This window comes from Carcharodon carcharias, chromosome 9 (assembly GCF_017639515.1).
Source record: "Carcharodon carcharias isolate sCarCar2 chromosome 9, sCarCar2.pri, whole genome shotgun sequence".
NCBI lineage: Eukaryota > Metazoa > Chordata > Chondrichthyes > Lamniformes > Lamnidae > Carcharodon > Carcharodon carcharias.
The window spans coordinates 118,897,237-118,911,703 of NC_054475.1; the positions used below are offsets into that span (position 1 = coordinate 118,897,237).

The 14,467-nt window shown below is 44.1% G+C and overlaps 1 protein-coding gene across 1 annotated transcript; it reads left to right on the top strand.

Moving 5' to 3' along the window:
• The first annotated feature begins 3,578 nt into the window (after positions 1-3,578).
• LOC121282461 (histone H2B type 1-A-like) lies at positions 3,579-3,893 on the top strand. The gene has a single exon (XM_041196165.1). It carries the CDS (start codon positions 3,579-3,581, stop codon positions 3,891-3,893), a length of 315 nt encoding a protein of 104 aa, XP_041052099.1.
• The last annotated feature ends 10,574 nt before the right edge of the window (positions 3,894-14,467 follow it).

Here is a 14,467-nt window from a genome sequence, read left to right on the forward strand (position 1 = left end):
GCAAATTGCAAGCGGTGCTGGCATGGGCAGTACATGCAAAGAACTCTTTGGAAATGATTGAGTGGTACATTCCATAACAGTTCATGTACAGAAGGAATTCAAAGTTGCCTTCAATGCTATCAGATGCTCCCCATGCTCTTGAGGGGACTAGCATTAGCTCTATTTTTTTCTGCTCACTTGAATGCCTTGCATGCAGGCAGGAAAGTATAAAATTATGAGGGGCATAGATAGGGTAGACAGGGAGGAACTTTTCCCCTTGGTGGAGGGATCAATAACCAGGGGGCATAGATTTAAGGTAAGGGGCAGGAGGTTTAGAGGGGATCTGAGGAAGACTTTTTTCACCCAGAGGGTGGTGGGAATCTGGAACTCACTGCCTGAAAGGGTGGTAGAGGCAGAAACCCTCATAACAATTAAGAAGTATTTGGATGTGTGCTTGCAATGTCATGGCATACAAAGCTATGGGCCTAGTGCTGGAAAATGTGGTTAGAATAGTTAGGTACTTGTCTGAGCGGTGCATACTTGATGGGCTAAAGGGCCTTATTCTGTGCTGTAGACCTCTATGACTCTATGATTCTATGAAAGCTTTCGTTAAAGCTGAGGTTTTGGAGAAAATTCAACCAGCCTTATGGACGGCATAAGGCCATCGGGAATACAGTTTAATCACTGAGTCATGGTATCTTACAAAAGATAAGGGCTGGAAGAATGGAAAGGACCTGGTAAAGTTATAGGCAGCGATGGAAAGACTGTGATTGTACAACACAGAAATCAAACTGTTAGGGTACATTCTTTGAGGCTAATTGGCACGGATTATACCTTGACAGATTCTGAACAGGACACAGAAAGTGAAGTGGCACCATACACTTCACATAAACATGTATTGGGCAGTTATGAGGAGCATACTATGGCAGATAGAGGTGTGGTAATCTGACGTGTAATATACCTTTAAGAAAACTGTTATAATGGAAGTTCGCATGATCTTAGTATGCAATGGCAGAGTAGCACAGGCTACCTTAGTAGTCAGTAGTCTGCAGTGAGAAGTCTAGAGTTAGAGTCTGTAGAGAAAGGGTTTGAGTTGTAAGAACACAAGTGTAGCTGCTGAGTTACTTTGTAAATAAATAGAATGTGTTCTACACAAGAACTGTCTGCTGATCTACTCTGTCTGTGGTACTAACTCGGCCATCCCAAAACAAGCATGCAACACAGATCCATTAGTCCAACTAATCTAGTGACCAGGATCCAACCAGAGGGATGACTGACTATAAACAAAGGATAAGGCTATTCATTCAAAGGGTAGCTACCCAAAGTAGGAACAAGAGTATGATATATGCCAGTAGGGGCCAATGTGTGGAGGGATGCCACCATTATGGGGAGAGCAAGAAAAATCACTGGCAAATACAAACATTGGCTGAATGTGCAGGATGAAGGACAGGATGGAAGGCCCTTGATTAGTAAGAATGTAGAAGGCCAGAAAACGCAGTGTGAGTACTGGAAGTGGACTGGAAAGTAGTTATGACCCTAGGAAAAGATCACTGACCTGGGAAAGGTACTCTGATTTCATGTGGAGAGGTTGTGTCGCATAGGTCCAGAAAGAGAGAGGAGAGTGAGTAGAGGTTGTAGTTTGACAAGAACAAGGACCATAGAACAGGGTAGAAATGCCACAAGGAGTAAAAGCCCCTGTGATCAAGACATTTTAGTGGTTGCTAACAAATTGGAAGACAATTTGATAAAGGATGCTAACAAATAGAGTTGGAAAGTTGGAAAGAATTTGGTTTTAAACATTGAAATACCAGGCGGGGGAAGCCAGTCTTGTCACACACGTGATATGCACAGAAAAGGTACTTCCTGACAGCATGGATAAGACTAAATCTAGACTAATAGCTCGGGGTTTTGAAGAAAGACTTGGTGATCAAGATGTTAGGGTGGTCTCCCCTAATGCAGGAAAAGTGAGCTTGAAGATCTTCTTAGTTCTTTTAGCAATATATTCCTAGAAATGCAAATCAATTGATGTAAAAGCTCTGTTTTTGCAAGGTGAGAAATTTCAAAGGAAGATGTGTTTGAAACTGCCTAAGGAAGCTTGCGACATAGAGGGGAAACTGTGGAAATTAAACAAGTGTGTTTGTGGGATGAATTATGCATCAAGAGTATGGTATTTCTTAGTGAAGTCTATTCTCTTGAAAACAGGTTGCAATCAGCTAAAGGCAGACCCAGCAATGTTCTCATGGGTATCGCAAGGAGAAACTAGCAGGCACCTTTATAATGCATATTAATGATTTTCTGTGGGGAGGTTCTGTAGAGTTTGAACAATGGATAATCAATAAAATAAAGAAGGAACTCAGGGTTGGAAGTCGGGCTTCAGGGCATTTAAATACATAGGGTTAGACATTAAGCAGGATAAGTCTGGATGACCTTGAATCTACAACCTTACTTACAAAATCGGGTCAGATCCTCACAAAAAGAGGATCTTACACCCTGGAAGAAATAGAGCAATTAAGGAGTTTGAACTGATTGTGCACTCAGACTAGACCTAATGCTACTCATGACATATTGGACTGAGTACTATGATGAAACGAGCTACAGCTGAGAAAATTCTGAGAGCAAATAAAACATTAAAGAAGTGCACACTCAAGTTTCCAGCCTTGGGTGATCCAGAAGATATGAGGTTAGCCATTTTTACCGATGATTCACATGCCAATATCCCATATTGTTATTCTAGCAAGCAGGATTTATCATATTATCAGTGGAAAAGAATAAATGCTACCATTAGCTTGGGAAGCAAAGAAAATAAAAAGGATAGTGAAAAGCACCTTAGCTGTTGAAACACTGGCGTTATTAGGAGTATTAGATATGGGGATTTACTTATCCAATATACTGACAGAAATATTACATAAGGGGCAATGTGATAAAAGTTTACCCATTGAATGCTATGTTGATAATGAGTCTTTTCAGGGCAATGGTCATTCAACGTAAGTGTCTCTGTTGAAAGGCTAAGAATAGACCTAGATATAAGAGAAATGTTAGAGAGAAGAGAAATCTCTAAGATATGATGTGTTAATGCAAGTCACCAATTACTGAACTGTTTTACAAATAGGAATGACTGCTCCAAGAAATTACCAGATATCCTGGGAGAGGGGCATCTTATGTTACAATGACAAAATGGAAAACTAATATTTTCTTTTGCTTTATGATTATTTTTATGGGTAAAGAACAAACATTTTTTTTGTTTAAAGAAGAGGGAAATGTGAGATCTATTACTGGTTGATTAAAATATAATGTGAAACATAGAAGATGGAAAATATTTGATTTTGTTTCCTTTTTAATTTGAAAAATTCTTCTACAATTTTTGGAAGTTTTAATTTTAAAAGAAGAGGGAAATCTGTCAATGTCTTACTAATCACATTGTTAAGGTCCAATGGCAATCAATTTTATTAAATGGCAATTACATCAGAAAGATTTAATGGCAGTTGTTAAAGCAATTGCGTTGAACTGGTCCACCTATAAATTTGTCAAAGTTGAGTGGAATGCCTGAGGTGGCGGCTGCGGCAAAGGGCTGTGCGTCAAAATAGTCGTTGACTAAAGTCATGAAGAAGCCGCCTAAGAAGTGGAAAAAATCTCACAAGCAGATCTATTCCACTTACATGTACAGGTTGCTGACTCAGGTCCACCCTTCGCCCGGGATCTCATCCAAGGCCATGAGTGTTATGAATTCCTTCATTGTTGACATTTTCGAGCGTCTCGCCCCCGAGGCTTCACACTTCATTCACTTCAAAAAGCGCCACACCATCTCGGCCAGGGAGATCCAGAGTTCTGTCCGCCTCCCGCTGCCAGAAGAACTAGCCAAATACACCGTCTCCCAAGGCACCAAAGCGGTCACCAAATACACCAACTCTGTTTAGGTCAATCATTCTAAAGATTATAAATGGGGACAGCCTTTGTTTAAATTTGTTTAATTTGTTCAGTTTGGTTTAATTTCATTTGAGGACTCAAAAGAGTATGAATGGAGACAGCTGGCACACTTAAGGGAGGAGGAACTGGGAGAGTATGTTACTTTGCTGCTTTGGAAAAAACCTATTTTAAGGTATAGGTTTGCTTTAGACTCATTCGTCCTCAACATAGAATTATTGGAACTAACACACACTGTTGCCATTTTGCATCAACGGTGGAGGGAGTGAACATTATGGGTAGTGGATGGGGTGCCAATCAAGCAGGCTACTTTTTCTTGGATGGTATTGAGCTTCTTGAGCGTTGTTGGAGCTGCATTCATCCAGGCAAATGGAGAGTATTCCATCACACTCCTGACTTGTGCCTTGTAAGAGGTGAACAGACTTTGGGGAATCAGGAGGTGAGTTACTCATCGCATGATTCCTAGCCTCTGAACTCTTGTAGCCACAATATTTATGCAGCTAGACCAGATCAGTTTCTGGTCAATGCTAACCCCCAGGATGTTGATAGTGAGGGATTCAGTGATGGTAATGCCAATGAATGTCAAGGCGAGATGGTGTGATTCTGTCTTGTTGGAGATGGTCATTGCCTAGCACTTGTGTGGCGCAATGTAACTTGCCACTTAACAGCCCAAGCCTGAATTTTGTCCAGGTCTTGCTGCATGTGGACACGGACTGGTTCAGTATATGAGAAGCTGTGACTGCTGCTGAATATTTTCTAATCATCAGCGAACTTCTGACCTTATGATGAAGGGAAGGTCATTGATGAAGCAGCTGAAGATGGTTGGGCTGAGGACACTACCCTCAGGAACTCCTGCAGTGATGTCCTAGGACCGGGGTGATTCACCTGCAACAACCACAACCACCTTCCTTTGTGATAGGCGTGACTCCAGCCACTGGAGGCTTTTCCCCTGATTCCCATTGACTCCAGTTTTGCTAGGGCTCCTTGATGCCACTCTTGGTCAAATGCTGCCTTGATGTCAAGGGCAATTACTCTCATCTCATCTCTTGCATTCGCTGTTTTGTCCATGTTTGGACCAAGGCTGTCTTGAAACCAGGAGCTGAGTGGCCCTGGTAAGCATCAGTGAGCAGGTTATTTCTGAGTAAGTGCTGCTTGATAACTCATTCTATCACATTGCTGATGATCAAGAGTAGACAGATGGGGCTGTAATTGGCTGGGCTAGATTTGTCCTGCTTTTTGTGTACAGGATATATTTGGGCAATTTTCCAAATTTTCAGTTAGATACCAGTGATGCAGCTGTACTGGAAAAACTTGGCTAGGGCCGCGGCTATTTCTGCAGCACAACTCTTCAATACTATTGTTGGAATATTGTCAAGGCCCATAGCCTTTGCAGTATCTAGTGCCTTCAGCCGATACTTGATATCACGTAGAGTGAATCAAGTTGGCTGAAGATTGGCATCATGATGCTGGGAACCACAGGAGGATGCCGAGATGGATCATCCATTTGGTATTTCTGGCTGAAGATGGATGCAAATGCTTCAGCCGTATGTCTTGCACTGATGTGCTGTGCTCCCCCAACATTGACAATGGGGATATTTGTGGAGCCTCTTCCATCGGTTAGTCGTTTAATTGTCAACCACCATTCATAACTGGATGTGGCAGGACTACATGGATGCCCAGTTTTGGATGCCCTTCCAACCTGCAGGCTGACATTCTTAAAGGTGGGGTGTGCAGAGCTGGGAAATCTGCCGACTCTGTGTACCCCACTGTGGGATGAAAACCTGGGCCCTAATATCCCTTTATGTGGCTCAATGTCAAATTTTGTTTTTCTAATGCTTCTGAGAAGCACCTTGGTTGATTCTATTGCATTAAAGGCAGCAAGTTATTTTTTGTTGACCAAGTACTTGGACATTTAACAGCTAATGAAAGAGAGTTGGCGTGGATTTGCGAAGGATAGGTTGCATTAGAAACAAGAAATGACTAACTACCCACCTGTCTGAATCACCTAATTTAACCCTAAGCCTGTAAAACCTTGAACTTAAGTGGTCACCTTTTTTTTCTCAACTCCTTTTCTTCTAGGTTATGTACTCTTAATATATAGAAAATATATAGAAAAAAAATTTCAGTTCATTGATAATAAAGCAATGTAAACCGTTTCAATGTTCCTCCTGCCTGAAGTATATGGTGTGCCATAGCCCCTGCCCTCCAGCTGATAAGTCTTGGGGGAGCCCACCCAGGGGAAAAGTGGCTGCTCCATAGTCATTTAACAGTCATTACTGTGCTGGTGACGGGATTTCCAGCCCAAAGTATAGGAAATCCTCCCTCAGAGAGCTGCTGGTCAATCAGAGGCCAGTACCTCTCGATGTATCAGTGGCGCCAGTGGGAGTGGTGGTCACTGCTGGTAACTCAGTCAGGCGATGGAGAGGTGAGCTGGGATGAATCAGAACTTCATGGGCCTGAACTTCTGTGGAGTGGCAAAGTCGGATTGCCACTCCACTCCTACTTTCTTACCTTTAAATTTTTTCAGTGCTGTCTCATTGGACTTTCCGAGTCAGGCCAGGCGAGAACTGTACAGGGCAGTGCAGCCCTGAGTCGAGCAGAATCGGAGGGAAGGAGGATGCAACCTCTTTATTATGGCACCAGCTGCCGTAAGGCAGTTAAGTTTCAAGGTCCAGCCTGGTTTAAAGGTCTTTGACAAACCAGGGAGAAGGCAAATGTATAAGGTAAGTGGGTAGGCTTTGGGATTCGTCGAATCAGGTCGGGCCTTGACAGGATGAGAAGAGAGTCAGGTCCAGCAAGGGCAGGGGTGGTGGTAGAGAGAGTCGGGTCCGGCGAGTGGGGAGGAATTCTGTGATGGGGTGGTAGTCAGGGGGTGACCTGTGTGAGCCTGAAAGTTACAAGTGGTTCTAATTCTTCTAACTTTTTCTGAATAACTACTAATGTAACACAGTTGGAATCGACCAAAGTTTACGATTTAAATTACATTTTCAGATGCTTTCCAGTGTAGGGTAATTGTCCAGGGCAGGGGGGAGTTTGCACTTTCCGCGTGGGTCAAAAGGGGAGTAGGGGCCAGGGTTTGAGAGACCATGAACGTGAGGAGAGCCTTGGGAGAGGTTACATCTGGGGGAGCCCCCCCAGCGGGCCAGTTAAGGAGGACCCCTCCCCCCACACAACACTGGCCCATGCCGGGAAAACTGCTGGGCTGGACACTTGGCATGAGCTCTCCCATCGCTATTTCAATCTCAGCAGTGGCACAACGGTCCAACTGGCCCACAGGCAGGTACCCAATGCTCAATGCTGCTGCTAAATTTGCAGTGGAAGCAGGGGCGGGTGGGTTGGTGGTGGGCAGGCTGCCCACTGGTTTTAATGTCTTCCCTGGGTGGGCAAGCATATGATCCAGCCCCATGAGATTCTGCATTATTACATACTTTTGCCTGAGATGAATGGGGCTGAATGTCATTGCACTGTTATTAGAGAAACATATTTAACCAAATTAGGTGGAGAATTTTCTATGTCGTCCTGGCCAGCAGCATCAGCTTTTTGGGGAGCCAGTTCCAAATTTCCATTGGCCCTTATTGAAAACGTTATTCCTTGTTTAATTCCTAAATGACACAATCTTAAAATCAATGTTATGTTTTCTTGTTCTGGATTTCCAACCAGAGTAAATTGTTTCCTTGTATCTACCTTATCAAATATCAAATTCCTTAATCATTTTAAATATTAAATATCTCAATTAGTTCACCCTCAACCTTGATCTCTGAAGTATGGTTATTTCCTGAGAAGAAGACTTGTAAAGAAATGCTCATCATGATTCTCTCAAGAGAGAAACATCGAAGTGCCAATATGTTGACTCTCAGGCAAGAATGAACTGAACGCTACTGGAACTTGGTCCACTGCACACTGACTCTATTTTACTCATTCTGAATCCCCAGGAGCAAAATATGTGGGATGATAAAGTATTCTACTACTTAAGGAGATGCCATAGAGTTTAGATATAAAGGTAAAATATGAAGTTCCAATGCCTGCAAACATCCATCAGTCTTGTCTCATCATATCCTTGCCACACTTAACAGATGCTTACAAGAGTTATTTTGATTTGTACTTCTTTTCTGATTTTCACTTTAAATTAAACACTTGTTTGGTCACAATATGCATTTTAGTTGAGGTAAACATAAGGGACTGTGCAATAACCATCTTTCAAAATCTTCTGGTGCCTCATAACAGTTCAATTTGTTCACTCTTTTATTGGCAACATCTGGAAGTTTAAAACAAACAACGAGCTAGAATTGTTGAATGTTTCCATATGTCATAGGAATGGCCTCCCATTATTGGCATCAGTTTCAGACAGTAACTGTTGTAGGCCTATTCATCACTTTGTAGTTCCTGAACTGACAAGAATGATGGATTTATATTTCACCAGAAAGCACTTTCATAAATACAGCTTAATTTCTGTTGAGCCCTTGGCAAGTAGCTGTGGGAAATGTTCAAGCAACAACTCTGTTTTTTTTTGATAATTTATCCTTCAGTATATGCTCTGAGACAATCTGTCCCATTAAGTGTAATAGACTTGTTCCACTAGCAATCTTAAATAAACATCATTGATAGCTGAAACCAACAAGAGCTTCCTTGAGTATCCTCGAGGAATGAAAATGCTAGTGATCAATACACTGGCAACATTTTAATGTAACCTTGCAATATAAAGGTCGGGGTGTTAAGCAATCTAATTTCTTTGTGTTGTTAAAAATGGGGTGCGAGAGCTTTTCATTTTATATTTGCAATTGAATATGCATAACAAAACATAACATACAAAACAAGTACAATTAAATATGACTGACACAGGTTCTTTTAACTTCATGCAGCACTCGAGGGAGTTATGAAATTCGATTGGAATTCATGAACAAATCACATAATCAAACTATAGCTTATAATCAATTCTCTTCATACTATGACATTGTCTTGCAGTTGAAGTCTTTATCAAACCAATATTTGCATAACGTTGACTTTCTCAATTATATAAAAAAATTGCTGGCCTGAATTTTCAGGAAGAGTCAGCGAGGAACACATCCCCACTGACTCCAGCAGCCCTGATGCAATATTATGCTCTAATGAGCACTGATTGGCATAAGGTTAGCCTTATGTCCCGCACTCGAGAAGAAGTCCCACCTTGGAGAGCTGCTGGCCAATCAGAAGAGGCACTGCAGGGAGCTGTGTGGCACTAAGTCCCGGAACCCTGAGCTCAAGGTAAGAGGCAGGAGTGCCAAGGCAGGGAGGGTAGGGAACGCCGGAGGAGTTGCAAAGGGGGGCGATTGGGATCTTGGGGGAGAGAGGTCCAGAGGCCTTAAGAGGAGGGAGCTCCCAGTCAAAAGGGGCCTTCTAATGGAGGCTTCTCCCCCATCCCCTTCCCATCCAAGATCCAACAATCTTTACTTTCGGCCTTTCCCCCCGAACTGTCATCTGCCCACCAGCCTAAAAGTTGATGCAGGGTGGGAAAAGGCCCTTACATGGCCATTAACTGTCCACTTATGGGACTTACTGGGACAAGGGTGGGCTTCCTGCTCCCGGCCCTGCCCACCCCAATGTAAAATCACCCCAAAGTCAGGGTGGGCAGGAATCCAGAGGGAATCCCGTTCATACAATTTCACACATCAGCACCCGCACCCCCCCCCACCCCCCGCCTCAGAAACCACCAGTGGAAGGCAAGGATAAAACTCTGGCCGCAGTTTTCTCAGCTGTTGGTAATTGTGTGACCTTTTATTCAAAGGTGCATACTGGGCTTCTGTTGCCCATAACATTGTTTCATTAAACTCAGTTGGGATGTAATGTTCAATGTCTAAAATGTAAATGACAAAAAGAAAAAAGTCTGTTTCTTCTGAGACTGGACCCTTCTGTCTTGGACTAGGGGCGGAATTTTATGGCAGCGGTATTTTACCTTTCCGCCAAAGTCAATGGAATTTTGAATCGCTCGCCATATTTTTCAGCCCTGTCCCCACGACAATGAGGCCGTAAAATTCCAGCCCAGGTGTGGGATGTGGTTCTTAGGCTGTAGACACACTCTGGTATCTGCTTAACACTTGTTTATTAGTACTCTATCTAAACAGGTAACAGAGTAGGTACATAGCATGATTCTAGCTTCTCTTTTTCTATCTCAAGAGTCTAACACATGGACTGATGCCAGGAGTACATTATCACCTACTTCATGCATTAGCATATCCCATCTGTTAACCCTTAATACTACACTGTTGATGCCAAATTAAAAAAAAGGTATTTTGGTATACTGCTGCAATGCTGTGTTAACTAAATGATATGTTATCACTTCATGGTTACTTCCCTAGTCATCTTTTAGCCCCTGTTTTTATTATGATTTTCATGACCTGTTTGGGAGGTGGCGGGGCGGGTACAAAGAGTAGAAGTCACTACTGCATATTACCGATATCAATCCATAGTGGAAAAGTTAAATGTCTTAAAAGTGGATGATTATGGGTTGTTAAAAGTAACTTTTGTTATCTCCAACTTGCATTAGAAAAGGCATTATTGGAAAGTCTAACTTTGTCATTACCACTGATCCTATCCCCAAATTATTTATGGACATATTGAAATTTTAAGTCAGATATGTTTTTCAAAAAAGCACATACAAGCAAAAGCTGGCTGAGACTGTAAAGTAACCACCTCCTGGAAAATTCCTACATGGATTACTTGACCAACTAGTTCAGAGAGAACAAAATATCACACCAAAAAGGTGTGACATGGCCTAATTCAGAGAGAGGCACTTCAAAGGAAAATGTACAATGCAAACTGAAGTGTAATCTCCTGTGGTTGTGAAGAAAATGGAAAATGATTACCATCTCAGCTGAACCCACCTCCTGTGAGGTATATCCCAGACTGTGAACATGAACTGAGTTGAAAAGAAAACAGATCTGGGTGAAAGACATAAAAACAAAAAACTGTGGATGCTGGAAATCCAAAACAAAAACAGAATTACCTGGAAAAACTCAGCAGGTCTGGCAGCATCGGCGGAGAAGAAGAGTTGACGTTCCGAGTCTTCATGACCCTTCCACAGATCTCAATTCTGTAGAAGGGTCATGAGGACTCGAAACATCAACTCTTTTCATTTCTACCGATGCTGCCAGACCTGCTGAGTTTTTCCAGGTAATTCTGTTTTTGTTTTGGGTGAAAGACGTGTTTGCTTTATCCCTTCCAGGAATACACATGGAAAGGGGTTTTAAAAAGCCAACTGCAACCCTAGTTCTGTATGCTAGTGTGTGTTCTGGTGTGTGTGTGTGTGTGTGTGTGTGCTGTGGAGGTCACAGCTGAAGAAAGCCAACTGGATGTTCCTGCGCTTACAGGTTAAAAAAAACCTCCCTGTCCGTTTTTGGAAGCAAGTCACAAGTCAGCAAAGTGACTATCGAGAAAGAAACAGGATAACTCCTTTCAGCTAACCTGCAGAACCAAGAATCTCCAAACCAACTGCTCAACTGCCAAAGCCAGAGATCCGGAATCACCCAACTCAACAGCCGCAATTTCTCATTTCTAATCTGTGTGTATGTGTGTTGCATTTTTATTTTTTTTCCCCACGTTTAATAACAAATAAACTCAATCTTTCTTTAACTCAATACAGCCTGGTTGAATTGGCTCCTTTAAAATACATTTGGACTGGGAAAGGGTATCCATGAGGGAAAGGATCCTTTTTAAAGTAACATTGTTGCCACCACCCGAGGGGGTTGAATAAAGAAAGGAAGCCAGTTCATCTCTCCTCACCCGGGAGCATAATAAGTTGGGGGAACCTAACCCGGGGCCCAGACATAACAACTTTTAAGAGCTTACTATCTAGACTAATTTTTTTTAAAAAATCAACCTGTATCAAATAATTATGTTTAATAATTTAATTTCTTCCCCTGTTTCTGCTGTTTTTTTCGAATATGGTAACACATTCTGTTCTGTGGGAGAATGAGTGCTTTGCTTTAGGCAGATGAGGATCAAAAATAGACACTGGGATTGAAATTAAATACTCTTTTTTGTTACCAAATACTCCAATTAATCCTGAATTGAAGTAATATAGATCATTAAAAGTTTCATAAATAATTTTGGAAGGGTTTGAAAACTTTTGTTTTGTATGCAACTTGACCAGAATTTTCTCGCCCCCGCACACCGACATATAAAATGGCACATGGTGATGGCGGGCGAGTGCCCCGATGTCACCACACGCCATTGCGATATTTAGGCAGGCGGGCGTGCGATGATCTCCGATGCGTGCCCGCTATTAATTAACAAGCCATTTAAGGCCCTTGAGGCAGCAATTGTCCGGGATTTTTCGGGGCCTGTTCGATCTTCAGGTCATCGCACAGGTGCAAATACCCACAACAGGCGGGTAGGAGACATTTGAATAAACCTCATCCACAGGCAGGATAAGAGGGGTGAGTGGGGTCGCGAGTGTTCTTTGGTGAGCAGGAATACTTCAAAACTCTTCTGCTGTTTGGACAGGAGTAACAGGCTTCAGGATAGGACTCTGAGTAAACATCATTTCTGGGGCCCTGCTGGTTTCAGGGAGCCTTGCCTTAGCCTAGGAATGGGAGCTGTGCTATCCACTGGAGGCACCTCCTCTGAGGAGGAAGGGAGGCCCAGAAGGGGAAGGAGGCCAGGAGTTCACATTCAGCCTCCAGGGGAGGACAGGCGCAGGCACAAGGGGCGCAGGGCCAGCAGGAAGTGCAAGGCGGAAGGGGCCACAGAAGACACCACTATCCTGCTGCCAGGGTTTACAGGTGGCGAAGCAGCTACCTCAATATGTCTGAGGTGCAATGCCGAAGGAGTCTCTGTCTCTCAAGGGAGACAGTCACCTCCATCTGTCAGATGATAGGCCCTGAGATCTGTGCCAACTGTGTGGGTGGGCACCTCATGTTGAAGGTCACGGCTGCCCTCAACTTCTATACCTCCGACTCTTTCCAGGGCTCAGGGTGTGATCTATGCGGTGTCTCCCAATCAGCTGTCCACACTTGTGTCAAACAGGTGACAGACGCTCTGTTCAGGTGTGCATTGACTTTCATCCACTACCGCTGGGATGAGGCCAGCCAGACAGAGGGATCCAGAGGCTTCGCAATGATTGCTGGGTTCCCCCACATCCAAGGTGCTAGAGACTGCACACATGTGGCCATCAAGGCGCCAGTGAGTGAGGCCGGTGCCTTCGTCAACAGGAAGGGCTTCCACTCCATGAACATGCAGATGGTGTGTGATCACAGGATGCAGATTCTGTGCAAGGTACCCAGGCAGCTCCCTCGACGCTTACATCCTCAGAACTCCCATTTGCCGTAGGTCTTAGTGCTCCAGCCCAGCTGGATGGATAGCTGCTGCGTGACAAGGGCTATCCCCTCATGACACCTCTCCACCATCCAAGAACAGAGGCTGAGCAGCTATACAATGGGAGCCACACCTCCACAAGGGCTGTGGTGGAGAGAGCCATCGACCTTCCCAAGATACGCTTTCGATGCCTGGACCATTCAGGGGACACACTCCAATAACCCCAGATCGTGTGTCGCTGATAGTGGTTGCATGCTGCATTCTCCACAATCTGATACTGGAAATGGGCAATGCAGTGGACAAAGAAGATGTAGACGCAGTTTCTCCAGCTGCACGTGATGAGTCTGGTAGTGAGTTCAAGGATGTGCAAGCACAGGAGAACACTGAGGGGGTAGACACTGACCCAGGCATCACCCAGGGAGACAGGGACACCCGGGAGGTTTTAATCCAACAAACATCCAACATATGGAACTCCAACACAAGCCAGGGCTGCAGGCTCCATATTTGATACCTGAGTGCAAAACCTGCCTGGGTAGGAACATTGGCCAAGGGCCTTGTCAATAAAGCTCAATGTCAAACAACTCACTCATAACATCATGGGTTCCCATGCACCTGCAGAAGTAAGGAATCATCCTGAGGAATGCTCACATATCAAAATTTAATGCTTTAACAAAATGAAATACAAAAAATAATAGTTACAAAGGTGTTATGCATCACACCAAGCAGTCATGAACTAATAGTGGGGAAACATAAAACCACCAGTGAGAAACCCGTGGTGTGCCTAAGGTGCCTTAAGTTTACGTTTGCGAATGCTACATCTAGATGCTCCCCCTCGCTGGCACTGCTATCTGAGACAGCCTGCTCACTGTGCTGCCCTGTTGGCCTTGATGACCTTGGTGGGTGCCCTCTGGCCCATGGAGCCTTTGATGGCCCTGCCTGGGAGAGAGTGGCCAGTTCAACAACTGGCATCTCCCCAGTGCCTGCAGCCTTATCAGACCCCATGGTCATTGGCAGAGGGGCGGAGGAGCTGCTGCCTTCATCCGGAGTGCCCTGAGAGGAGCCCAGAGAGATGACAGGCAGCTTCCGTGCCAACATGAAGTCGCTTTGGACCTCCTTGCTCACCGCTGATGGATAGACACTGGGCTGGGATACTTGGTGCCGAAACCATCTGGCACTGACCAGCTGAGGTCAATGCCGCTGTGAGGGCTTACAGGTCCGAGCCCAACCCCAAGAGGCCCTGATTGCTCTCCTGGAGGAGCTTCTCCACAAGAGTCACCTC

Bases quoted from the DNA above. Each gene is read 5' to 3' on its own strand.
- LOC121282461 (XM_041196165.1), top strand. From the start codon at position 3,579: ATGAAGAAGCCGCCTAAGAAGTGGAAAAAATCTCACAAGCAGATCTAT.